Genomic DNA, 26,022 nt, shown 5'->3' on the forward strand with positions numbered 1-26,022 from the left:
AAGAGGGTAAACAAAGAAGAAAAAAACAAGGACAAAGGGGAACGTAGGTGTAAAAGCTCAGCTCGCTTGACATCGCCGACCGAGTCTGTACTTGTTGGAGAGTGGTGAGGAGCAAGCAAGTACTCTTGACAGATGTCGCCAATGATGACGCTGCTGCTGAGAATTGTCTGCGCCTTCATACTCTATGGCTCATTTTGCGATAGCAATGTGCAGCCTTGGGTCGCACGAAAGACTATCCCCTATCCAGGTAAGTCTTGGGAGCTTACCATTCTCTCTTGTGCCAATTGGCAAATGTAAAAAAAAAAAAAAAAGAACAACAAAAAACATGTTCAAATCCTAAAGTCAAATAATGGAGACGGAACAATACAATAAGATTTGGTCTTTTCTGACTATGTTTAATCTACAGTCTAACAACGTGCTTTGATAGCATGTCGAGTGCACGTTAAGCTAAGTGGGAAACGATTTGCTTTGGTTTTATCATTGAAGTGAATTTGGAACTTTATGCGTATCTGTATGTTGCACTAGATGATCCACTAGTAGCAGTAAGACTATCAAACTATATTTGCTGTACAGAGGAGCTTTAGTTTCAGTAATGTATAAGTACTTAGTAGAAGACAGAAGGGCCAGTTGTCCGTGACCAGGGAGAATTCAGTTTCAGCAATGTGTGCAATCCTATAATAAGGTAAAGTGGCTGTTGTCGTCCATCACCAACAGCGCTGGTCAAGATCTCCTTTTTAGGACTGAAGTAAGCTAGTAGATTGAAAACTACAGCTGTTACCCAAAGCCGTGACATCAGCTTCTTGTCAGGTATAAAAGCTACGGGCCTGACAAGAGGGGGGGCTCTCGTTCCAGGGGTCGTTCGTACCAAGGGGGGCTCGCGCTAGCGCGGGCTCGCTCGCTCTCGCTCTCGCTCGCTCCCCCTTTTGGGGGGGGGGTAGGACTTCTTTACATCCATGCCTTGGGCCACTCAACTTTTTGGAAAGACTTCACTCTGACATTGGTTGAATAAAATCTTTTCCCAATCAGCCGTGGTCCCTGAAGTGCTCATTCGTCGGGAAACAGCCTCCGATCACCGAGTGTTTTTTGAAGACCAGCGAAGCAGCAAAAACCATATACCACATCATGCTATGACTTTTTTTTTCCAAGCTAAGTGGGACACCATTTTGTATGCTTTTGTCTTTGAAGTCTATGTCAAGGTGTCCGTCCGTTCGTCCGTCCGTCCGTCCGTCCGTTCAACTATGGCTTGCGGGCCAGAGTTGGACGGACGCAAACAATTCAAGTGACTTGTTTGATGGGAAGGAGGCTGAAGATTTCTTTGCTAGTGCTAAGTTGAGAATAAAAGCCCAACGACTAGTCCTTGCACACATGCAGATGCTTTCTCTTTGCCGTCCGTCCGTCCATTCAGACAATCTTGTGACCTTCCGCGAGGATGGGATGAACTACTACAACGCCATGCTGATTATGGAGGAGCTGGGACTGCTGATGGTGGGAGCCAGAGATGCACTTTTTGCCTTGGACATTAATAACATCTCTGCCAAGATGCATCATGTGAGTGGAACATGATGGACGCACGCACGCACGCACGCACGCAGGGACGGCACTGTCCCACGGCTGGCTACTCTCAAAAGTCATACAATCAACATTTACACATAAAATGTACACATGTACAAAAGGAGACAGTCAATGTTTGGTTTTGACACTTTGTTGCCTTGTGACGATGATGATGATGATGATGATGATGATGATGCAGGTATCCTGGCCGAGAACCGGGGGAAAGGCATGCGTGACTGACCAGGTTTGCGTCAAGTCTTATCTTGATGTTTGTGCGAGTGGTCATCTGCTTGGAGTTTGAATCTGCTGTCTGTTGCCTCTTGTCGCATGCAGTTGAATTGTCACAATTACATCCGGAGCCTCCACCAAACTTCCAACTCCGCGGTGCAAGTGTGTGGGACAAATGCTATGTCGCCCAGGTGCGACTCTTTGGTGAGTTGAAAATAGACACGTCTGAAAGGCTTGACAATATCTGTTGAAAGCAAGCAGCCAGCACCCTAACCCTCCCTATCGATTGTTGATTGTATGTGGGGCTATATGTTGCAAGCAAGCAAGCAAGCAAGCAAGCAAGCAAGCAAGCAAGAAAGCAAGCAAGCAAGCAAGCAAGCAGCCCTTACTTATCCCGTTGTCTGCCAAGGCAAGGACATTTCAACAAGGACGCTTTAAGGTTGCAAATGCCACCGCTAGATGGCAGCATCTCTTTGCACAGAATGAGTGAGTGCGTTTGGGTGCCAAAGGTGCTTTAACTGGGGCCGGGCCGGGCCGGGCCTGGCCAGGGATGCGATGCGATGCGATGGGATGGCCATTCACAGTTGAAAATTCGAGTTTCTCAAAAATGTCTTGGCAACAACAAAGGCGGGTGGCTCCTCAAGACCTAGCAACTTTAATTGGCTTCAATTGGGAAAGCCAGCTGCCGCCAAAAAGTAGGTCAAAGTGTCACAATTGGTTGACAAAAAGGAGGTCAAATCATCACACAATTGATGGAAAGGAAGGCCACAACTATTTGCTTGTAAGATTTTTCTTTTTGTGCTCTAGTATTGGGATGGTGGACACCTGGAACCATATCAGCAGTATGGTGTACAAGAAGGCCTTTGTTCTTCCTTACCATTTGATGGATATGCCTCTGTCAGAGTCGGTGAGTATTTCACTTGCCAACGTCAAGTAGGACTAAACAAGAAAAGACAAAAACCAAACTACCAACTGTCCAAGGCACATTTTCGTGCAGGCAGGGGCAAGAAAATCTAGTTTTGGATCTCCGGACAGTTCAAGCAAATAGAATGTTATGGTTTTCACATTGAATACTTCATTTGTATTTTTGTTTATAAAAAAAAAAAACCAAAACAAATGTGTAGAACATGATCAAAGTTTGTGGTACAGGACAGGACTTGTATGCTGCAACAACAGGCAAGGGTTCATCCCTACCGCAAATAAGGCGACGCGATGACTCTGGTGAACACGTTGAATTTCCTTCTGAATGGTTGAAAGGTAGGTCAAATAAAGCGCGATTGCAGGATGGGTGGGTTTTGGGTGGGTGGATGGATGGATGGATGGATGGATGGATGGATGGATGGATGGATGGATGGATGGATGGATGGATGGATGGATGGATGGATGGATGGAGATGGATGGATGGATGGATGGAGATGGATGGATGGAGATGGATGGATGGAGATGGATGGATGGAGATGGATGGAGATGGATGGAGATGGATGGAGATGGATGGAGATGGATGGAGATGGATGGATGGATGGATATGGATGGATGGATGGATATGGATGGATGGATGGATGGATATGGATGGATGGATGGATGGATATGGATGGATGGATGGATATGGATGGATGGATGGATATGGATGGATATGGATGGATATGGATGGTCAAAACAAGAACAGTTATGCAGTCGCTCCATACAAATTGCAGAGATCAAATAACGACTACATCAATGGTCATTTTTTTGGACTCCAATTGACTACTCATCTACTTGACCGGATCCCCTTTGTCGTCTTCCAGATACTATTAACTTTGTCCACATGGACTTTTTGAACGAGGAGAGAATGCACATCTATTTAGTATTCTCTGGTGTTGTGAGGGATGGTAACGGTGCAGTTCGAGTATCGCAGCTGACTTGTGTCCCCAAGGTAACAACTTGCAAAATCCAAACTGCTTTACAATCAAGTGCAAGTATGCATGCGTATGGATGGCTTTAGGACAATAGCGGCAGCAGTTACTACAGGTCCTTGGCCCGAGCGCGGCTGAATTGCGTTCTGCCTGGCCAGAAGTTGCCCTCTGTAGTGGAGAGCGCCTACCTGTTGAAGGATGATCAAAACTGGCAGCAGAGTCGATTATACGCCGTCTTCACCTCACAGCTGTAACTATAAGCCGGCCCGGCCCGGCCCGGCCCGGCCCAGCCCAGCCCAGCAATCTCATCCACCAGAGAAGTAGCCAACGTGAAACTGTTTTCATTTGCACTTCCCAGGGATGGAGTGTCGACTGTGTGTGCGTACAATATGGAGTCTATCAGTAGCATTTTCAGGGTAAGACTGTCTGGCCTCCAAGCTTGAGAAATGGAGTATCCCCGGAAGGACTTTTTTTTTAGCTTGCCTCGTCTTTGCCTCCCCTCCCTCCCTCCCTCCAGAAGGATTGCTACGAGTACGACAACGGCCCGGCCAAAAGGCTGGATTTAGAGATTGTCCCTCAGCTGATGAAAAAGGGAGCAGCGCTGGGCCAGATAGTTGGACATCGTGTGAGCACATTGGACGGAGAGAGACGGGATGTGGTGTTCATTGGCACAGGTAAGAAGGACGCTATTTTAATTCGAGAGCTGAAAGTGAGCGAGCGAGCGAGCGAGCGACGGACGTCTGGTCTTCTCGCTCCCCCGCCAGCCGACGGTTTTATTCAGAAGGCTGTCTTTGCCGACGGAGAAGTGTTTGTCATTGAGGAGATTCAAGTGTTCCCAAGTGAGCCCATCAGGACACTGCGCCTGTTAACCAGCAAGGTAAAATGTCAAAAGTGAAATTGTTGCCGCCAGATGCTTCATTGTATGGCTGGCTGGCGGGCGGGCCGGCTGGCCGGCTTGCTTGCTTGCTTGCTTGCAGGGCCAGCTGTACGCCAGCTCGGACGCGGGCGTGGTCCAGATCCCAGTCAGCGATTGCGCTCGCTACCACACGTGCCTGGACTGCCTTCTGGCCAGAGATCCCTATTGTGCCTGGGAGCTGCTCACAAATCTCTGTTCGGCCGTCGCTTCCTTGTCCAACCTTACCATGGCCATACAAAGTTTGAACGCTGTCTCCGCCTGTCCCTTACCTGGTATGTCATGGAGTGATCCTTGGTAAGAGTCAATCCACGGCTGGATTTTTTTGGCGCTCTTGAATATGGAAGGGAAACGTTTGGGCTCACAATCCGACTTTGGGTGGGCTCGCTGCTCAGCGTGATTGAAAGCTCTCCTCGGCTCGTCACGTTGCTTATGCATTTGTAGGTCCAGTGGCGGTGGTGAACAAGTCTTTGGCTCCAGGGGTCAACATGCTGCTGCCTTGCCAGGCTAGCTCCAACCTTGCGCAGGTCCACTGGCGCTTTGCCAACCGGACGCTGGAGTCCAGCGCCAAGTACCGCATGTATAGCCAGGGTCTGGTCATTATGAACGCCTCGGACTTGGACGTGGGCCTGTACACGTGCCAGTCCTCGGAAGTGGCCCGAGACACCGTGTACAGCCACGGCGTCGTGGCTGCTTACTACTTCACCGCCAGTGAGCGCGGCGGCGGCGGCGGCTCCTCTCATTCGCCGCTGTTGATTTGTGTCCTTTGGCCACCTTTTGTGGTGTCAATGGTTTTGCTGTTTGTGCTTTGCCTCTCCCTGGCAGCCTTCATCGTATGCAAATGGAGACGACAGGTGTACACGGTTAGGGAGAGCAAGAGCGAATATGCTCTCTAAGATATTGCTAAGTTGTATGCAAGCAAGTTGAAGCTTTGACACAGTGTAAATCCTTTGGATGATGATGATTTGGTTGCATGTGCTGGCTGCATTTAGAGAAATAAAATGAGTGCGGTGGTCATAAATGGGCTGAACTATTTATTCTTTTTCTCGGGGTTTATTATCAGCAATTATTCAAAGACATACAAAGAGTAGGAAAGGACAGACTTCATTTTTCCACATTGGTATCCTGGCATTGGCTCGGCGGCATTTCTTCATTTTGCAGTCCAAAAAATTCCCCCAAGCAAATAGAAATGCAACATTCCGTGAAGCTACCGGCACAGCGGGCCACCTGCTGCTTTGATATCCATTCACAAATGTCAATGCTTGACAATGGACAACTGCATCTTCAAGCTCAGTGTCAAAGAGGGTAGACGGATCGATTGATTGATCAAATGCAAAGCCTCAGAGGAATACCGACTCGGGTCAAGCATCCAAAGGAGCGGTCGAATGAGGTGAAATCAAGTCAAAAGTCGGACCTGCTTTGCCGTTTCCCAAACAGGCGGGACGGCGGCTCCCTCGGACCCTGGTCTAGGCCAAAGGTCACCTTGAGGCTTACAAAATGAGAATATCCCAGGCATCTCTCTGGCGGCAGGCATCCCGTGAAAAGATGCGGCGTTGCGGGAACTCCCACGCAATTAAGACTCATGCGACTAAACGAAAGGATCATCACACAGGACCTTCAACCTTTTCCAGTGAGGATGTGCTCCCCCTTTCGGCGCACAATTGTTGAGCAGTGCCCAAAGTCAAACTCGGTAAGTCGGTGCCAACTTTTGGAGATTGACTTTTGTGGTGAGGAAATCAGACAAAAGAGTTGCTCTTCCACAATGCATTTACAACCGCCGAACGTATGGCAGCTGTACATGTTTGAAAGGGATGTTGAGAATCATCGTTTACACTCAAAAACATTGGCATTTGTTCAATGCATTTTCTGGAGAGAGAGAGAGACAGAGAGAGAGAGAGAGAGGGAGAGGGGGAGAGAGAGAGAGAGAGAGAGAGAGAGAGAGAGAGGGAGAGGCCATTTCTTGCATGGAGGCCAGACATGAGGACAACTGGCTGCACTAATATAGTGCAAAACGATGGCCGGAAAATTAAAAAAAAACAAATAAAAAGGAAAGAAAGAAAGAGATGAGATAAAAAATATTTTGTTTTTCTAAAAAAAGTCGCTCGCTCGCTCGCGGCAGGCAGGCAGATGAGATAGTCGTTGTGAAATTCATAATGCTCTGTCCGTTTCTCTTGTGACCAAAAGAACAATTGAGCTTAGCAGGCCAAACGTGCCTGAAAAAGGCAAACTTCCACACGTCGGAAGTCAAATCAAGTCAGAAAGGCTTTTGTGAACGCAAAACAAAAAGAGCGTACCGTGGAGGAAAGCAAATCTGCTAAGGAGATGAGTTGATACGTAGTATGTGGAGCTCAAGGCGTTTCCGCGCTCCTCCTACATGTCGGCGTCTCCGTCATAGGCCAGCGTCAGTGGCTTCAGTCTGTTGTTCATCTGTCGTCGCTGTGCTTTCTTTGGCTTCTTGCTGCCGGACAAAAACAACCAAAAGCAAACATTTGGGCCCATGATCAAGTCAAGTTAGCTAACTGGGATGCGTGCGTGCGCGCCGAGCTGCTTCCACAACACAAACGCTACCGTGATGTTGACGCTGGAAGCTCACCTCCGTCAAATGATGAAAATGAAATGATCAAAGATGAATCACAGAGAAGGAGGAGGGCGGCGCGGCAGCAAATCAAAGTCAGCCAGCCAACAAACAGCCGTTGTCCTGATTAAGTGATTAGCGTTTCAAAGTGAGGTGTGGAGCAGTGGAGTGAATGCGGCGGCGGCGGCGGCGGCTGCTGCTGCTGCGCCTGCAGCTGCGGCTGCGGCTGCGCTTGAAGCTGCAGCTGCGAGGTCGCTTGAGGAGGCTGCTGGACTGCATATTGCTGCTGCTGCTTCTGGTGCTGCCAGAGCTCTTGCTGTTCAAGGTTCTGGCACGACGGGCAGATGTAAGGCACTGTGTAGCTGTTTGGGTCCAGCCAGTACACCCCATCTGCAGGGGACTTGGACTTTGGCTCACGGCAAAGGCAAAAGCCACGACTAAACAGAGAACGTGAAGGCGGAGGGGGAAAAAAAAAAAAAAAATGAAATGTTGACGATGGACACAAAAACCCTGATTAAACATGGACAGTGACGTCATGGAGATCAAACTTGTCAAATTTGAAACGAATCTGACCCAAAATGGATTTGCCAGTTTGATCAGACTGCAAGCCTTCTTTCTCTCTTCTGATCCCCATTCAATCACTGGTGATGATGTGAATGAAAGGGAGGGAGGGAGGGAGGGAGGGAGGGAGGTGTGCTGGTACTTTACCATGCCAAGTAAGTCATTGACATTATAAAGACGAGAAGAACAAAAACTCCTGCTGCTACGCCATATACCCAGGTCTTCAGCTTTCCATCTGTAATCAAACATTGGCAACGAGTGAGTGGGTGCGATTAGAGTATAGACACGGCCATTTGGATCTCTCTACTGTTGTTTTGAATTCAGTCCAATCCAAATTGATCACGGATTGCAATTGCGTCTACCTGGACCGAAAGGCTGCAGGAACCAGGTGCGGCCCACCCTGCCCGGTAGGCTGACTGCCGGCGGCCGGGTGGGGTTGAAGGCCACGATGGTCTTGACGCCGGCTTTGTTGTCACCGCCAGTGGGGATCTCCAGCACTGGGATAACCGTGCACTGGTCTAGTAGGCCGTCAGAGGTCATAACCTCTGTGTAGCCCTCCTCGCAGCCACAAACGCCCGACTGAAGGAAGGAAGGAAGGAAGGGAGGGAGGGAAGGAAGGGAGGGAGGGAAGGAAGGAAGGAAGGAAGGAAGGAAGGAAGGAAGGAAGGAAGGAAGGAAGGAAGGAAGGAAGGAAGGAAGGAAGGAAGGAAGGAAGGAAGGAAGGAAGGAAGGAAGGAAGGAAGGAAGGAAGGAAGGAAGGAAGGAAGGAAAGAAGGTGGCGACAATTCAAGGAGATTTCCAAGGTGACAGACAATATCGCTTACATCAAGCACACAAAACAGGATATTCAAAAGGTTGGGATATTCAAAAGGCTGACTGCCTGCCGGCCTGCCTGCCGGCCTGCCTGGATTTGCACCGTTGCTCCCACTCACCTCTGTACAAAAGGAACGCGGCTCGGTGCAGGGCGGGTCGCAGGATCGCTCGGCCGGGGGCTTGGCTGCGCTCGGGCACCCGCCTGTAATTGACAGCGTTGCGTGTTGCTGCCGTCAGCCACAAGCAGACCCTCCCTCACAAATACTACATTTGGACCTTTAGCAAATGAGTCTGGAATGTGTGCGCACGGTGTGACGTTTGCACACGTCACCTGTGACATTGAGTCCGTCCGAGCGCTGGCACCAGACGTGCCGCGACGAGCCTCTCCACGGTGCTGCTCGCCAGGTGTATTGGAAACACTGGCCCTCTGAAGAGAGAACGTTCCATCCAATCATTCAATTCATTCATTCATTCATCCATTCATGCATTCATTTATCCATCCATCCATCCATCCATCCATCCATCCATCCATCCATCCATCCATCCATCTCACAACTGACGCTCGCTGGATTCAAATGAAAACATAGGGATTGTGGAAATTTGAACCTGTGCACGGCCGGGCCTCCAGCTCCTGTTCCGGACACTGAAGCAGATTCTCAGGGTCTTGAGCCACAACAGCTCGAGAGCGGACTTGCACGGAGCCGAAACCCAGATCATCCCCACCAACGCAGCTTAACTGGCACAGACTCCAAAGTGTCCAGTCTGTCAGGTAGCATTCCCCTAAGAAGAAGACAAAAGAAGATTGCTATTTGGTTGCATTTTTTCCAAAAATGACTGACTGACTGACTGACTGAATGAATGAATGGCTTGACTAAAGTGACTTTGTCTACCCGGACACGGAACCGTGCAGGACTCCTGCAGTACGACGTGCGTATCGCCTTCCACCACGGGCTCTTGGTCTCCACACAGCTCGTCGTCCACCGGACTTCCTGGGAGATGGCTTCCGTCCGACACCAAGCATGAAATGTTCCTGAAGCGCAAGCCTTCGCCGCATCTCGCACCCTGCAGTTGAAGAAAATGTCCCATAGGAGGATTCGAATCGTATCTGGCCGGAGAGCGACCTCAGACTTGCCGAGTGTCTGACCTCAGACTTGCATTCGGACCAGCCGCTGTATCTCCAGCTGTAGCAGGGCTTCACGAGGCACGGCTTCCACTGCTGCATCTGGCTCGGGCACGGCCGCCCGTCGCCCTGGGGAGCCTGGATGACTGTGCGTCTTCTCCACAGCTTGCCTGAAGACCAGAAGAGAGAGAGAAAAAATAAAGAGGCATTTTTGCCTCATCAGCACGTCTTGGTGACAAGCAGTCCCAAATGAACCTGCAACCCTGAAATCTCCAGATACCTCGGAGTCCGCACGTACGCGTGCAGTCGGACCATGCCGACCACTCGGACAGTTGGCAGTTGACGGGGCACTCCACGACACAAGAGGCGTTCATTTGCCACTTCCTCTCCAGACCAAGCTGAAAGACACGCATGCGATTCGAGAAGGCGCAAAAATAGCCAAGCCTAAGCCGACCCACCTCTTGGCAGAACTTTAGGTCAACAGATTTGCCGTCGCTCCGCACACAGTCCAGCATGCGGGTTTTGATGCCATTTCCGCAGACTGCTCGATCACTCAGCTGACAAGTACTCCAATCTGCTCAGATCAATGGAGGGAAAAACCAGCAGGTTTGCAGCCGGCACAAAAGCAGCCGGCTGCTTGGCTCTCACCTGTGATGTTGTAGGAGTAGTGGAAGCAATTGCTGTTGAGTTTGCAAAACTCCGCTTGAGTGCTCAAAGGGCACTCCTTGTCCTTTCCGGGCTGCCTGATTGGAGAAGCCCTCCTCTCACGTGTACTGTTCCCGTCACAGGGCTGAGCGACAAACAAATAGGTACGTACGTACGTGCGCAGGTGGTAGAGTCAAAGTGCAATTTGTTTGATCAAAAATCTTTTCTTTATAGAGCTCAAACTTAGCAAGCCACCAGCGGAACAGACACATCTTATACAAGGGTTACTATGGAGACCACCGCTCCCTCTACCGCCGACGAATGAATAAAGACAAGACTGCAAAAAAGATCAAATGTACACAGAAAGTGCTGTGGATGCACGTGTCTTTCTCACCAATGGGCATGGACTCCAGGCGCCCCAGTCTGATAAGACACAGTCCTCTGGACAGGGAAGCTGGCTGTTGCGAGCGCCCACAGGCATCTCCTCCGGATCGCACAGGTAGTCCTCCACCTGCTCCGAGGGCCCGTCGACGGTGTTCAGCATACACCTGTTGTACAAAACACGACGGCCTGTCGGCGCTAGCTTGGGCAAAATACAGAGGCCAGGCCAGGCCAGGCCAGACGCCAGGCCAGGCCAGGCCAGGCCAGACGCCAGGCCAGACGCCAGGCCAGACGCCAGGCCAGGCCAGGCCAGGCCAGGCCAGGCCAGGCCAGACGCCAGGCCAGGCCAGGCCAGACGCCAGGCCAGGCCAGGCCAGGCCAGACCAGACGCCACGCCACGCCAGGCCAGACGCCACGCCACACCACACCACACCACGGTATGAGCAAAAGCCGCCCGCTTACCTGACTTTTCTGGTCTGCACACCTTCGCCGCAGTTGCTCTTCAGGTCCACGCTGCTAACCTTCCATCCGCTCCATGGCTCCACCACCCAAATATACTGGCCGCAGTCACTGACACATGGCACCACTTCATAAACCTGTTTGAAGCAGATTTCAAAGTACGTCCACGCCAAAGTAGGCGCTCGGGTAATGGTCAATGCTCCTTACTTGTGCCTGGGGTTGAAATGCATTGCACAAAGAAAAGAGGAGAGAAGAGAAGAGAAGAAAAACGCTCACGTCATTGACACGCTCCTCTACGAGACCTTGGCCGAGCTTATCAGAGGACGCAACGGCTCACCTGGTTGACGTGGTCAAGTTTGGGGCAAGGCCTCCCACCGTTGTATGGTTTTTCTCGGAGCCATTTGGATCGAACTTTAACGCCGCTGCCGCACGACTTGCTGCATCGTGACCAATTGGACCACTCGCTGAGTTTGCAGTCGGACGGACAGGGAATGATGCAAGCCTCCTCGATGTGTCCTACAAACAACAGGACGACAAATGTAGAACAAACAGTGGAGGGACGATTGGAATCACGCGACTTTGACTCTGAGCCGAAGCTGACAGCAGTCACTTGTGGCCGGCCCGATTCTTCAAAAGCCCCAAAAAGCCCTCCCTCCCTCCCTCCCAATTGCCTTTCGTGGCCTTTGCTGGCAAACTCGGAGCTAATTTCAGCCTGACTGATTGTAACGCAGGCCATATCCAGGATGACAACAAGCATCGGCCAGCCCTATGTGGTGGTGGTAGTGGTGGTTGAAGCTTCGTCAGTTGACCTGCCAGCCAGACTAAAAGTGAGTCTCCAGCTGTGTCCCACTTCACTCTAGCGTCTTTCCTTTTGTTGCTGTGCCAGCTGTGCTCTAGTATCAAAAATGAATGGACTTGCTGCCAATGTATACTACGTTACGTACGCATCATGCCAGTCTGGTTGGTTGCACTTTTTGTTTTTTGCCCCCCAGGAGGAGGAGGGGGATGATGATGATGATGATGATGATTTCCACTCTCAAGCTTCTCATTAGTCATTGCAGGTTTGTTCTTTGTTTCCGTAAGATCAGTTGCTCACCATGACTGTTGCAACGTGAAGTCTCGACAATGCGGTTATCCTGGTCATAGCAAGCCATCGCTTGGTATCGGTAGCCTTGACCGCACTCCTTGCTATCGCCCTGGACCTTCACGCCCAGTTGTCCTTCGGCGCGGCCGCTCTCGGAAAGTATGCAGTCGGACCAGTTGCCCACGGGCTGGGCGTTGTATTTGTTGCACGGGCAGTACTGAGTCTCACTCAGGGGATACATCTGGTGGTTCCTACACTGCTCTCGCTTCTTGCTCTTACCTGCAACCCATACAAGCATTTGGGAAAATTACTCCTGGACATGAATGTGGAGGAAAATAATTGTGCCATTTTGAGTCCAACGTTAGCTGTTGTTTTCTTTCGCAATCCATCTCTACGTACGTACGTATGGATATGTGCTTACCCACAAGGGTGCGTTTGCGGACCCTGACCCCCACACAGTCGGCTGTGCAAGGGGAAAATTTGGACCAGTTGCTCAATTGGCAGTCCTCCTGGCAGGGCAGCTGGCAGAGCTGGGTGAGAGGCGGCATGGACCTGGAGAACTTCAGACAAGCTTCGATATCCGCCTGCCCACCATCCTGCCTCCGGCATGACACGGCTATGGGGGGGGGGGATGGATGGATGGATGGGGGGGTAGACGGATGGATGGCCGGACGGACGGACGGACAGACGAATGGACAGACAGATGGACGGACGGACGGACGGGAGACACAGTGCAGAGGCTTTACTCTCCGTTGCTAATGCAGATATGCTACAACAGCAAAGAAATACAGGTCAAAGCAAAAATGTTTCATCATTGTATGAAATGGTGAAGAGAAAGAGAGAGGCTTGTCTATGAAGCCTACTTTGACAGGTGCTAAATCCTAGCAAGAGCCATCATCAAAGTGGTGGAGCAGGATGCGCATCATTGGATTAGATCATGGACTCAATACGTATGTCAGAGAGCGGGAGAGGAATTTGAGCGCTAACGTCTTCGACGAATCATTCGAAAAGAGCACTCGCTTCACGTCCGCTCCGCTCCGGTCACGTTGAGAAGCGCTGCATTGGTTATCTTCTTCATCAAGCAAACAAGAAGGCTTTTCAAAAGACTCAACTATATCTTCTGTTTCCAGAAGCGCCAGTGCGTTCTCACCTCGAACCTGTAGGCCCGATCCACAGGTTTCCTGAGCCCCAGGGCTGTCCTGACGGACTGACCATGGAACCATTTGGCATCTTCGCCATTTATGTGTTTTCCATCTAAAGCAAGAAAGCGTTTGGTGTGTTTAAAAGCCTGCGCGGGTTGCTGACCCGCTGAAATCCATCCATCCATCCATCTCATGGATGATCGTGTTGCCAAAATGAAATTGGCTTGTGAAAAGGGACTTGTACCTGTATCCTGGACAGACGGACGGAGCATCACTCTCTCTTTCTTGTGTCAGCACTTCTGGACACTCTTGTCCTCCATTGGCTGGGAACTGGATGATGACGCGTTTTCTGTATTGCTTGGTCTTGCCACCTGCAGGCGAGCAAAGGAGCTTTTTCCCTCTCTCTCCAATAGCCACAGTGACTGAAAAAGGCCGCCTCGAGCGACAGAGTTCGGCCTTCAACATAACATCACATTGCATCCATCCGCTGAAGCCAACCTTTTTGACATGTTGACGGATAGGGGCTCCAGTCACTGTACGGGCTGAGCAAGCAGTCCCTTTTGCAAGGCAAGAAGCAGGGCCTGACCGTGTCTGGACGCAGGCTCTCCGGACACCTGAAACAATGGGCATTGGGTTCGGGCGGCAGTCTTGCAACGGCGGCGCTCGCAGCCGTTGCAAGACTGCCTGGTCCGGTGGGAAAAAAAGAGAGAGATATACACGTAGTATATCCTCTGCGGCACCAGCGTGTAGCTGTCGTCTGCAAAAGCATGCTCCAATAACAAGATAGTCGTCATTTCCATACACCGCGTGGGGGCTTTTAGCTACTCTGCTGCCAAAATAATACTTTCAAACAAATACATCATCCTTGGCCCCAGCAGACGTTTAGGGAAGGAATCGGCCAGATGTTTGAACACCACTCCCAACCCTGCCAGCCTCCCAACCCTACCTCCCTCCCTCCACTCGATTTGACTTACTTTTTGGGCGGAACCTGGCCCACGTTAACCCGCACACAGATGACCTTACGAGTCTGCATCCCAACAGAGCACGAGGAACGGTCTATGGATGCGTTGGTCGCTGGGATGGAGGAGTCCTCTATGCACTGTCCCCACAGGCCCGTCTGCCAGTGGTACACCGTGCACGGGTGCTGGTTGCAGCTCCTCACCTCCTGCAGGCTACTGATATTGGGGCACTGGATTCCACCTATTGAAGGACAGGAAGCGTCACTTGCTTTGTCCTTCTACTTCCAAGTCCAAGCATGAATTGAAAGAGCTATAGGAGCTTCATCGATTTGTATCTGTAAGACACAAGAGAATTGTTGATAGGAGCCCTGGGGAAAAATGGCTGGAGATAAGATGCAGGCAGGGCACAAAGCCAGGATAAGCTCTCTTGCACTTGACGTGACCTTCTTCACCGCAAAGCCAGAATAAGGTCTTGCACTTGACGTGAGCTTCTTCACCACAAAACCATGTCACTACTGGCCACTGTTGCCTGAATTTCAAACACCCTGAGGAGATGCTCAGCCATTAGCGCTCCTGACGCAAATGGGAATGACAGGCTCTTTTTTTTTTTTTTTTTTTTTTCCTCCTCCTTCAAAGAAAAAAAAGCTCCTTTGGTGTGATGAGCATTCCGAGGACAAGATGCGGTCCTTCTATCTGTACGAGTTCAGCGTGAACTCCAATTTGACCTTCGACAAACAAGATGCCCTCCTTCCTATGTGTACGAGTTCAGCATGAACTCCAATTTGACCTTCGACAAACAAGATGTGGTCCTCCTATCTGTACGAGTTCAGCATGAAGTCCAATTTGACCTTCAAAGAGTATTGCTATCCGTTTGCGCTTACCCTCTCCTGCATTGTAGGCCAAAATGGAGCGCGCTCTGCTCTGCTTGCCTTCCGTACTTTTTCCAGAGCAGGTGTGGGAACACAGGGACCACTGGGTCCAGGTGCTGAGGGCACAGTCCTTTGGACAAGGCACCTCACAGATGACGGGCATGGGCAGGATGGCATCGCGGCAAAGTTGCGTCTCGGCACGTTGGCCTGACAAGAAGGCTCGTGTTATCGTCGTGCCACTTGGACACACACACACACACACACACAGCCAGAGTAGAAAAGCATGCAAACAAAAGAAGAGCCAGCTCCAACAAACCGTCGGTGTTGACACACTGAACTTGAGGATTGCGCGTTCCGGCTCCACATTCCCTGTCATTGTCAGGGACGCACTCTTCCAGCTTGAGCACAAGCCACTCGTAGCATCTGGGCTCTTCGCACGGTATGGCCTCCACCAAGTGCGGGCAATTTCCTGTGCCGCCTGTCGGATGGTTGACGATTTGACGCTTCCTCATTTTGAAGCCTGTTGACAGTGACGACAAGAAGAAGAAGAAGAAGAAGAGGAAGGAGAAGAAAAGGCAGTCAATGGCAACAACATCATTCACTAAGGAATGCCTCTTTTTTTGTCTTTCTGCTCTTCCCCCTAAAACCTTCATTGAACGCGGCGCCGCCGCCGCTTTGAAGAAACCGTCCCACGGCCAAACCGACATGGACCAACGACGCTCCGTACCTTTCTTTGCGCTTTGATCCTGGCACTTTTCATAGGTGCACGGTCCCCAGGCGCTCCAAGACGAAAGCCGACACTCCACCGGACAGTTGATGTGGCAGAGCTGGGTGGTGTTGGGGGGAGTCCCCACACACAGATCACTGTTGACCGGTCGCAGTGCTGAACGGAACACACATTGTCGGTCTGTCACAATGCGAGGCTGCATGTGCGTCGTATCCCTTTCTGGCTGCAAGGTCATCCGTCGGCTTGCTGTGCCACACGGGGACTCGGACTCATTGGGACGCCTTCTTCTGGGCTCAAACGACAAGTATCAGCTAGGTCACCGCTACCACCTATTTCGGAGCTTCCACGTCGATTATGGCAAAAGTAAAAAACACAATAGGATGACAATGCCATTGAAGAGCACATTTGCCTAAAATAGTCTCTTTCTATTGGAACGAAGAGCGATTCCAAGAACAAGCGCATGCCGAGCGTCTCGTGAGATCTGCTTCCATCGCAAAGCCATTCCGTAGCATTTCTTCTATTCACGCTTGAGCAGGTTGGCTTCTATTTCCTGCCGGCAAAGGTGTGAAACCGTTAACCGAATTGGCAATGCGAAATGTGACACCTGAAAGTGGCTGTCTGGCTGCCTGCCTGCCTGCCTGCCTGCCTGCCTGCCTGCGTGCGTACGTGCGCTGCTCGCGAGCTGACGATGGCAATCATTTTCACTTCAGCTTCCAGATGGAGCCGTGTCAACGGATAAGCACGAACGAGCACTCACTGGCTGCAAGCTCATTTTTCAGCTCTTGGTGGCTTTTGCGTGCACATTTGCATGGATTCAAATGGTGAAGTCGCCCATTTCAAAGGAGTTGAATTGTCATTTCTGGTCCAAACATGAGCAGGAGAGCAGGAAAGCAGGGGACAACGGCAACTTAACAGATGTTAGGGCTCAGATAGGCCGCAACAGATGAACTTTCACCCATGTTATTCATTTAGCTGCTACCTTTTCCATCCATCCATCCATCCATCCATCCATCCATCCATCCATCCATCCATCCATCCATCCATCCATCCATCCATCCATCCATCCATCCATCCATCCATCCATCCATCCATCCATCCATCCATCCATCCATCCATCCATCCATCCATCCATCCATCCATCCATCCATCCATCCATCCATCCATCCATCCACCCATCCATCATGTTTATTTGAGCTACGGCTGGCTGGCCCTGACAGATGTCAACTTCAGAGTTTGATCCAATATTAGGGAGAAATCAATGTCACGCAAACACAAGCCCTGACATGGACCTGTGACACCTCAGCAAATATTCAAGCCATATCATAGCAAGATTCCGTATTTTGCAAGCTTCACGCACGCAATTGCCAATGGATATTTGAAATTGCAAGGAGGTGGATGACCTTCTTTGCTGGCGAGGTGGGACGGCGTATCTCCAGCGGCCAGGACGCAGTACACCTCTCGAGACTGAATGCCACCTCCGCACAAGCCAGTCTGGTTTCCTCTCCGCCGGTCCTGTTGGCTCAGCAACGCGTCCACCCTGCATTCGGACCACTCGGTGCTCTTCCACGTGTAACTGCGGAAAGATGTGCATTGGAGATTGTACCGTAGCTCACAAACAAACGTGGCGATGAAGAAACAAGTTACGCAATGCAGGGCGGCGGCAGCGTTTCTCCCTGAGGATTGCACGGCTGCTTTTCTTCCAGCTCGGGACACCGGGCCCCTCCTCCCACGGAGAACTGGCTGACTTTTCGAGCGCGGGTCCGCTGGCCCTCGGGCCCGGCGCAGTCCTTGGAGCAAGCCGACCATTGGGACCATTGGGTCACGTTGCAGTCTTTGGTGACGACGCACGCTTGGAAGGTGACTGGCAGCGATTGGTGCGAGCACAGACTGGAAGGAAATAACGGCGGCAAAGGCCAAGCCAAAGCCAAGCCAAGGCCAAGGCCAAGGCCAAGGCCAAGGCCAAGGCCAAGGCCAAGGCCAAGGCCAAGGCCAAAGCCAAGCCAAGGCCAAACCAAGGCCAAGCCAAGCCAAGGCCAAAGCAGTCTGGTCAGACGTGGGCTCGCTCTTTCGGCACAACGCGCGCCTCTTACCTTAGAGCCTCAACAGCGCCACTCTTATGCACACAGGAGACTTCCCTGGTCTGGTAACCAATTTGCAAATCCCAGAACTTGCCTCCGGGGCGGTTCTGACGGTTCCTGTGGCGTCTCTTTTTGATGAGCTCTCGGGTCTCGGGATCCTTAGCCTTTGCCTTCTCCCTCAACCTCTCTCGGGTGATTTTTTTCTTCTCCCGTTTCTCTTTGTTTTTGGCCTTCCTCTGGCGCTCCGGCGCTCTGTGGGCTTTTGCCGTCACCTTGCCCCATTTCCTCGCCGGCGCTTTGTCTGCCAGTTGATCCCCCTGGATGTGGTCCTCTTTGGGCCGTTGGAGCCCCTCTCTCCTGCGTTTGCCCAGTCTTGCGGCTTGTTTTTTGCCCCCCTTTTTGGCCGCTGGATGACTTTCTCCGTCAGCTTGTCTGGCCTGCCTGGAGACGACGGGCACAGAGCAGGGGCCCCAGGACCCGACTCTCAGGCTGTACAGGCTCTCCTCTCCCTGGCAGGGTCCCGGCTGGCACGTCTGAAACTCGGTCAGGTTGGAGCAGGCGGCGCCGTCGAATAAGGGCGGCGCCAGAACGGCGCGAATTCTGTTCTGCAAGCCCATGCCGCAAGTCTTGGAACAGGGCGTCCACGGACTGAACTCGGACAGGACGCAATCCCGAGGGCAGGGGATGAGACAGGCCTGCTCCAGGCGGGGTTTGGGTTCAAAGTATTCACAGATGGCGTCCTCTGCCGGTCGGCCGTCCACTTTGTGGACGCAGCCCACCTCGCGGCTCTGTACGCCCTCCTCGCCCCGAGCGCAGAGGGCGGGGGGGCGCCCCCCCGCGCCGCGCACGGCCAGGCATGGGGTCCACGCGCCCACGTGCCAGTCGTAGAGCTCTTTGTGGCCGTCGCACACGCGAAAGCACTTTTGGCGGTTGTCGGGCCGTTGCGTCTGGTTACAGTTTGTTTGGAGGGTGGTCCAGCCTTCGGAGTGAGCGCACCACACCGCTCGGCTCTGGCTGCCTCCCGGACCGCACTCGCTGCCCATGCATCGACCCCACGCACCTGAAACGAGTCAGAAAGGAAGGTTGGGTGAAAGCCCAAAATGAGCATCTTGGGGAGGATGCTAAGGCTTGGGGCACATTTGACTGCCTGCAGAAGAAGACAAGTCTAATAGTCAAATGTAGGTGATCCACAGACACACACACACACACACACACAAACAAACAAACACATTGTCGGCCAAAGATGCCATTTTCCCCCCCATGATGTATTTGTTTTCAATGCTTGCGGTGTGAAAATGTGAGCAGTCATGGAAAGCAGCAGCAGCAGCAGCAGCAGCAGCAGCAGCAGCAGCAGCAGCAGCGAGGAGGCTGGAAATCGATGTCGCCGATGATACGTGACGCCAATGATGCGTTTGTAGCACTTGCGAGTTCCTGAACAGGCTGGCTGCAAATTGTCTACTGTAAGCAACGAATGATTCAATGCTGCCATCAGAGCGTGTTGTTCCTGGATGACGCGTGCATGGGAACGCTGATGAAATGCACCCACACGTCCACGGCTTCACCCAAATGATTTGGACTAAAGAGTGCATGTGCTTACGTAGTATGATCATGCAACACTAAAGCTTGGCCGCTCATTAGCCAATAAATACAGACCAAAACAAATATGACAATGCGTCACTGATTTTGTAATCAACTGTCACCTCCTATCTGTCTTCTTCAATGGAAGCGCCACGCTGAAAGGTGGGGGATGGGGGATGGATGACACACAACACACACGGACAGATCTGGCTTCTTTATTGTGTGGAGAGAAATCCAACCATAGGGGTGCATGCTTGCTTTCATTCCTTCATTTCTCACACAAATTTTCTCCATAATTTTCTGATGAAATCCCGCCACTCAACGTTCAAGTTGGAATACGAGCCCCCATTGAATGGAGTGAAATGTCGACATGGTATTGCTCCATTCTGTGCAAGTCATTTCATTGTTTTTGATGACTGCTCAAGTTCAGGGCCATGTCGGGGCCACCTACATTCGTGCGTACATACATACATATATACACACACACACACACACACACACACACACACACACACACACACACACACACACACACACACACACACACACACACACACACACACACTCATGCGAGATGAGGGCAGAACGCGTGCATCCCGAGAAGCCTTTGTGACATTAAGGCACAGCCCTAAATGGAGCAGCAGCTTTCTAATCTATGAAAGCAAAAGAATAGCGTAAACATGAGCTAAAGAGACTAATCCAAGTGTCGGCCGGTCCTCAGTAGGTTAGCCAAGTGTAATTAGTGTCTCACGATGCCCTTTAAAGAAGCAAGAAGACAGCTCAAGTCCCAACTCCAACCAGCAACTATTGGCCCATTGCGAACAAACATCTCTGCTAGTCATGTCAGTGCCAGCCTTAATGATCAGCGTGGATGACAACAAATGCTATTGTGGCCTGGGAGAAACAAGTGTGCAGGCCATTTGTATTTTCCTCATCAGTGGCGTGAATGCAATGCAATGCAATGCAAAGCTGCAAATGTCACTCCACATCCACCACATCAGATGCTCTTTCCTTCCTTTCCTTTCCTTTCCTTTCCTTTCCTTTCCTTTCCTTTCCTTTCCTTTCCTTTCCTTTCCTTTCCTTTCCTTTGGCGTCACACACTGGATGGAAGCAGCAGAGCAGAGTCATTGGCCAGCTTTGGAGGCAGGATCAGCTTTAGGACGTTTCAAATTGGCCCCAGCCTATATTTGAAAGTCATTGTTGAAAAAGGGCAATCATGAAGATTCATGAGAATTCATCGAGGACCGTCGTTAGGATCAATTATTATTCAAATCATTCTGATCAGAAAGCAATGTTACCGTGACACTGCCACTGCTTTAGTATCAAGGCGTGCGTGCGTGCGTGCTGCAAGGTGAACCTCTTGCGTCTGGCACAGACGCCGCCGTCAAGTACGCAAATGCAATACCGCGTTGCAACCTAGTAAGATGCAATGCGAGTCGGTTGCTCTAGGAGACATCGGTTCCTGATTGTCGTCCAATTGACTATCAATGATGACGCTGCGAGCCCACCGCTAGATTGTTTACAGCAGCCATTTAGCTCATTTGTTGGCTGGGGGTTAGCTGCAGGTAAGTGCGCATGGAGAAAGACAAGAAGAGGAAGAAACACCTTGATGAAAAGCCCTTAATGCCGCTTAGGGCAATCCTCCAGCACGTTCACTGGATCTCATAAAGCTTTCCAGGAATATCAATTAGCCAAAGGAAAACAGGGCTTTAACGAGAGTAGGACGGCTAATCGCTAAAGCACAAAATAGCAAGCACACCACCAACAATCCATTTGCTTCAATCCCATTCTCAAGCATAGAATACAAGTTGCCTTTTTCCTTCCTTCCTTCCTTCCTTCCTTCCTTCCTTCCTTCCTTCCTTCCTTCCTGGACACGTTGTGTACGATGCCAAAATGTTGCCATTGACATTTTGGGATCCATCAGCGAGCCCAATACGTCCGCTGCTTGCCTGCACGTGACCAGAGTCATGGCCGAGTCATTCCGTGGACTCTTACCACCAGCAGCACCAGCACATCATTGAGCGAGCCAACACTTTACATGTTGAAAGTAATAGTTCAGCCACACCGCACGTATGCTCTTCCTCGCTTTCATTGTTCCAGCCTGTGCTCGACTGAAAACAGGTAGAATCGTTTGAAGGAAGGAAGGAAGGAAGGAAATGATGGTGTTTGATCTTGTATCTGTATTCAGCTTCCCCGAGTCACGGCACCGTACTTGACTTGCTCTACTCCCCCATTTAGCGGCTCTAATGAGGCAACCCGAGCACACTCGATTACGGGTGGCGGGCGGTCTTGACATTTGTGAGACCTGCTTGCAATAAAACGCCTTAGTAGGAAACAACAAATGTGCTCGTATTAAAAGAGAGTTAGCTACTCTTCTCTTATGCATGCATGCATGCATGCATGCATACGTTTATGAATTTTTCTACAAAGCACATTTCACTCAGGGCAGTCCACTGCAAAGATGAGGCATTGTCAAACCCACAGAGGATAATTGCAGCCATTTGCCACTTGAAACAAAACAACCTCCAAAAACAAGCACCGTTTCGCCACCCCCGTCATACAACCATCACAGCTCTGATATTCACCAAGTGCGTTGGAAACGGCAAAGATGGCTTCAAATCACTTGCGGTTCATGTGTTCACAGTGCAACAATTGTGCGAAAACTATTGTTACTGCTGCTGTAAGTGCTGTCGTGAAGTCCACGCACGCACGCACGCACGCACGCACGCACGCACGCACGCACGCACCTTTCGTGCACTGAATTGAAAGAGTACTAGCATAGCCACTTGCATTGGACGGCAAACAAACTGAGCTGTATTCCCTCCCACAACGGCGCAAACACACCTTTCTACCGGCGGCGGTCTATCAAAATAGAAAGAAAATGCCACCAATAACATCGATCAGCATGCGTCGACACAATTGCTGTATGACAAAGCAAAAGCGCAGAGTGGCTTGAACTAAAATAGGAATGCGGCACAAAACAAGAGTGTTGCTCTCAAAGAGATGTTTCCTTTCCTCATGGCAAAGATTACATTTCAATCCATGCAGCTTTAAATAGGTTGCTCCCTATTTCTGGCCAAATGCAAGTAGGAACAGCACCCGATGATGCTACAGTCCATTCCACACACAGCCAATGGCTTCCTTTCCACTCTCCTCAGTTGGAACTGAGGGGTCATTTAACACAAGCGGTGTGGGGGGGGGGGGTATTTTTAATTCTAATGTGGGAGGAGGCAATGAGGACAATGGGGGGAAGAACAAAGGGGAGAGCCACGTGCTTGACAAGAGGAACAAAGTGAGTCAACATTGGCACAAATGACAACAATACAGGGATGATACCTAAATAGGCTGGCTGCTTTCACAAAGAGCATAGGGCATTTTGGGGATCAGGGATCAGCTGTAATTGACCTGGATTTCCATGCCAAGGCTTCCAACCTGCTAAGAGGCTCCAAGCAATGGTGAGCCATCATGACGACCAACATCTGTCTGCATCTTCTCATTCGCCATTTGCTAGGCAAATACAGAGGAACAACGTCATACTCGAGTCCTTGTTATGAGATGATGCGCTCCTGGCTAATATGGAGTTTCCTTAGGGGCAGCAAATTGATGAAATGCTAATATTTCCTCTGCGCATTTGATACGTGTAGTCCTCATTCCCTTGGCACTTGCTGCTGGGAACAGCATGTAGTCTCAGGAGGGCAAGTAACACCACAAGCCCCCCTTCTCCATATTGCGACAGATGTAGCCAATTGGTGACAGGCGCAAAAATATACCACGTACCGCTCTCAAACCTTCTTTTGCTCATCTAAGAGAAGCAGAAGTGAAGGCAAGACAGAATCCTCCCCAAATATATTGGTAGCTCGGATCAACTTGAAAAACCTTACGGGTACTGTAAGTTAATGGTGTCATTGGGCCAAAGCCAAGTGGCAATGGATTTAAGCCAAGAGCAGCATGTGGACGGACGGACGGACGGACGGACGGACGGACGGACGGACGTATATACGTAGCATATCTAGGTTAACTTTGTCTGGCCAATCTGCTCTGCTCTGCTCTGGGTTGTGTGTGCGTATCCTTAATCCCTTCCCCTGCATTGACTCAGAGGGAGGCCCAGCCCATAATAGCAGGAGGCCGCTGCCGCTGCCGCTGCCGCTGCCGCTGCCGCCGCATTTCTATGAATTTGGTGTCAACAATCAAGCTTGTAAACAATCCAATTCAAAGATGCACCCAAGGGGCTTTTCTTTCTTGCTTTGTCGGAATTGTTTGACACATTTGGGAACGCTACTCCATTGCCGTCTTCAATTGCAATGAAGTGATCTATTACATGGTCGATTGCCGGAATGCCGTTTCCGGTGGACTGCAAATGTTATTACCAAAATGATCCATGTGTACCAAGCATGTCTGACCAAATCAAAATGTACCAATATGATCAATTAATAAATTGTACTGGAAGCATCAAATCTCACAACTTGCATTGCTCTTTGTTTGCACCTCATTTAGAAATAGTGAATTCAATAACAACAACTGTGAGCGCCAAATCTTGATACTGCGTTGGTACCTAATGAACAGTGAAGTCAAAGCCCACCTTGTCCAAATCATCAGCATGGTTCTTTCAAACTGGCATAGTAGAATATTATGGACGGATTTTTTTCAAGGACTTGACTCCACTCAAAGCTTTTATTGATTCTATGCAGGCTGAACTACATTACTGGAACTCTAAGCATTGATCAGCTGCTGCTATTGGGGCTGAAACCAGCACATTGATCCAGCATAACACAGAGAAATGAAACAGACGCCAACCAGAACCAGCTGCAGCCCCATCTTTCCAGGTTGGGGGATCCATCCTCCCTCCCTCCCTCCATTCTGCTCATTGGAGCATGCATTAGTATTGTGTCCCTCTGACCATGTGCTCAGAGTGAATGAGCCTTGAGTGGTGCAAGGCACCACCCAAAACAACAGTGGAATTGTGCAGCACAGCTTGCCAATCCCTTCGTCTTTGAAAATTGCCCTTTTGACTTTCAGCCCAAAGCAAAAGAGACGCTGGGCTGGGCTGGGCTGGGCCGGGCCGGGCCGGGCCGGGCCGGGCCGGGCCGGGCCGCGATGCATCCTGCACATATTTGTCAACATTTGCACACGTGTCAAAGTGTGATGAATGACTCCAATAGAAGCAGCGTCCCAGCTGCTCCAAGACATTGAGCGTTGCTATGGCACAAGCAGCTGACCTGAGGGATTGCAGTAGATCAGGTCCTACCTATCGATACAGTCGTGTCAGGTGCTGCAACATCAAAATCCCCAGGGATCCAACTTTGTCCTCTTTGAGAATGATCCCATTCCCTCTAAGTGCACAGTCAATCCGCATATGCAAAGATTGCACTACCACCAAGTTTTTGGTTACGCTTGAATGTAAAAATGATGTAAAAAAATCAATTCTGACTCAGGAAGCGGATCAGCACTCGGCAGCGAGTGCAAAACATACCTGTTTGCCAAATGTAGGTGGCTTTCATTGCCACTGCTGCCTGTGCATCCAGCTCCCAGATGGAGAGAAAGAGCAGCGCTAAGAAGCTCCACAGCAAGGCTCCCCTTTTCAGCACCCCCATCTTCCCAACAGCCCGACGGCCACTGCCGCCCGCCCGCCACTGCTCGCTGGCTGGCTGGCTGGCTGGCTGGCTCAGCAGGCACTGTACTTCCCAATGCAGATAAAAAGAAGAAGCCAAGGCAGCCACGAGGTGAAGATCAACTCAAGTGTGTGGTGCGCGCGTGTGTGTGTGTGCGCGCGCCTTCTTCAGCTTTGCTTTTGTCCACCCCAGCGTATCCAAGAGGTAATCCTGGTGGATGCAGGACGGAGGACTGGACTGGACTGGACTGGCTCTTCTCTGTGTCTCGCTTTCCTTCCTGGCTCCTTAATGAGGGACAATGATGTTTGGCACCAATAACACAAGGAACAATAGAGCCAGCCCTAAAGCCAGCTTGCTGCTGCTGCTGCTGCTGCTGCTGCTGCTTCTTGTATGCCGCACCTCCCTCCCTCTTTCGCTCCCTCCCTCCCTCCCTCCCTCCCTCGCTCCCCCTCACTCCTACACGCCCACCCACTCTACCCTTCCTCTTTTTCAGATCCACCCCAGTCCAAATAAACAAACAAAAATCTTCTACACTGATGGAGGCACATTTTCTGTCAATTCAGATTATTATTATTATTATTATTGAAATGCAAACCATCTTAAGAATGAGGCTTCTTTATTTTGATGCGTACCCTATCAGGAACAAAGAGACTATAATCCAAGCATAATAAATGGCATTGGTTGGGTGCAGTCCACAACTGCTTACCAAGCTTTTGTATCATCGTGATCTTTTCATTGCCCCCCACCACCACCACACACACACACACACACACACGCACACACGCACACACGCACACTTGGCTTAAGAGTGAGGGGGCCAACACAGTAGGGGCGTGCT

The 26,022-nt window shown here is 50.7% G+C and overlaps 2 protein-coding genes across 6 annotated transcripts; one reads left to right on the forward strand and one right to left on the reverse strand.

Moving 5' to 3' along the window:
* LOC125986676 (semaphorin-4E-like) lies at positions 1-5,605 on the forward strand. 4 transcript variants are annotated; one of them, XM_049750482.2, is made up of 13 exons: positions 7-247; positions 1,406-1,548; positions 1,751-1,795; positions 1,885-1,983; positions 2,587-2,686; positions 2,929-3,036; positions 3,564-3,691; positions 3,761-3,921; positions 4,030-4,087; positions 4,189-4,345; positions 4,436-4,548; positions 4,649-4,859; positions 5,029-5,605. In XM_049750482.2, exons 1-13 carry the CDS (start codon positions 133-135, stop codon positions 5,478-5,480), a joined length of 1,890 nt encoding a protein of 629 aa, XP_049606439.1. In that variant the 5' UTR covers positions 7-132; the 3' UTR covers positions 5,481-5,605. The 4 variants fall into 4 exon arrangements, with proteins under 4 accessions (XP_049606440.1, XP_049606437.1, XP_049606436.1 ...); XM_049750483.2 differs by having other exon boundaries at positions 1-247; positions 4,189-4,548; positions 4,649-4,881; positions 5,029-5,230; XM_049750480.2 differs by having other exon boundaries at positions 3-247; positions 4,192-4,548.
* On the reverse strand, positions 5,602-25,574 carry LOC125986691 (thrombospondin type-1 domain-containing protein 7A). 2 transcript variants are annotated; one of them, XM_068648941.1, is made up of 29 exons: positions 25,046-25,574; positions 18,010-19,057; positions 17,564-17,806; positions 17,320-17,492; positions 15,920-16,075; positions 15,509-15,712; positions 15,205-15,399; positions 14,339-14,564; positions 13,863-13,978; positions 13,609-13,735; positions 13,373-13,476; positions 12,644-12,838; positions 12,235-12,501; positions 11,476-11,654; positions 11,346-11,351; positions 11,142-11,275; positions 10,693-10,846; positions 10,302-10,443; positions 10,112-10,227; positions 9,934-10,051; positions 9,678-9,823; positions 9,424-9,595; positions 9,140-9,313; positions 8,865-8,960; positions 8,653-8,735; positions 8,083-8,299; positions 7,868-7,955; positions 7,178-7,596; positions 5,602-7,042 (listed from the first exon to the last, which is right to left on the reverse strand). In XM_068648941.1, exons 1-28 carry the CDS (start codon positions 25,164-25,166, stop codon positions 7,287-7,289), a joined length of 5,310 nt encoding a protein of 1,769 aa, XP_068505042.1. In that variant the 5' UTR covers positions 25,167-25,574; the 3' UTR covers positions 5,602-7,042; positions 7,178-7,286. The 2 variants fall into 2 exon arrangements, with proteins under 2 accessions (XP_068505042.1, XP_049606462.1); XM_049750505.2 differs by lacking the exon at positions 7,178-7,596 and having other exon boundaries at positions 25,046-25,573.
* Between the last annotated feature and the right edge of the window lie 448 nt (positions 25,575-26,022).

Source organism: Syngnathus scovelli, chromosome 19, assembly GCF_024217435.2.
Source record: "Syngnathus scovelli strain Florida chromosome 19, RoL_Ssco_1.2, whole genome shotgun sequence".
Taxonomy (NCBI): Eukaryota; Metazoa; Chordata; class Actinopteri; order Syngnathiformes; family Syngnathidae; genus Syngnathus; species Syngnathus scovelli.

Excerpts from the sequence above, each read along its gene's own strand:
- LOC125986691 (XM_068648941.1), bottom strand. The coding sequence starts at position 25,166 with ATGGGGGTGCTGAAAAGGGGAGCCTTGCTGTGGAGCTTCTTAGCGCTG. Across the intron at positions 9,824-9,933 it reads GCGTACGTGCGGACTCCGAG|GCAAGCTGTGGAGAAGACGC; the intron begins GTATCTGGAGAT and ends TCTGGTCTTCAG. Across the intron at positions 7,956-8,082 it reads CCTGCAGCCTTTCGGTCCAG|ATGGAAAGCTGAAGACCTGG; the intron begins GTAGACGCAATT and ends GTTTGATTACAG.
- LOC125986676 (XM_049750479.2), top strand. The coding sequence starts at position 133 with ATGTCGCCAATGATGACGCTGCTGCTGAGAATTGTCTGCGCCTTCATA. Across the intron at positions 1,549-1,750 it reads TCTCTGCCAAGATGCATCAT|GTATCCTGGCCGAGAACCGG; the intron begins GTGAGTGGAACA and ends ATGATGATGCAG. Across the intron at positions 3,692-3,760 it reads AGCTGACTTGTGTCCCCAAG|GACAATAGCGGCAGCAGTTA; the intron begins GTAACAACTTGC and ends GGATGGCTTTAG.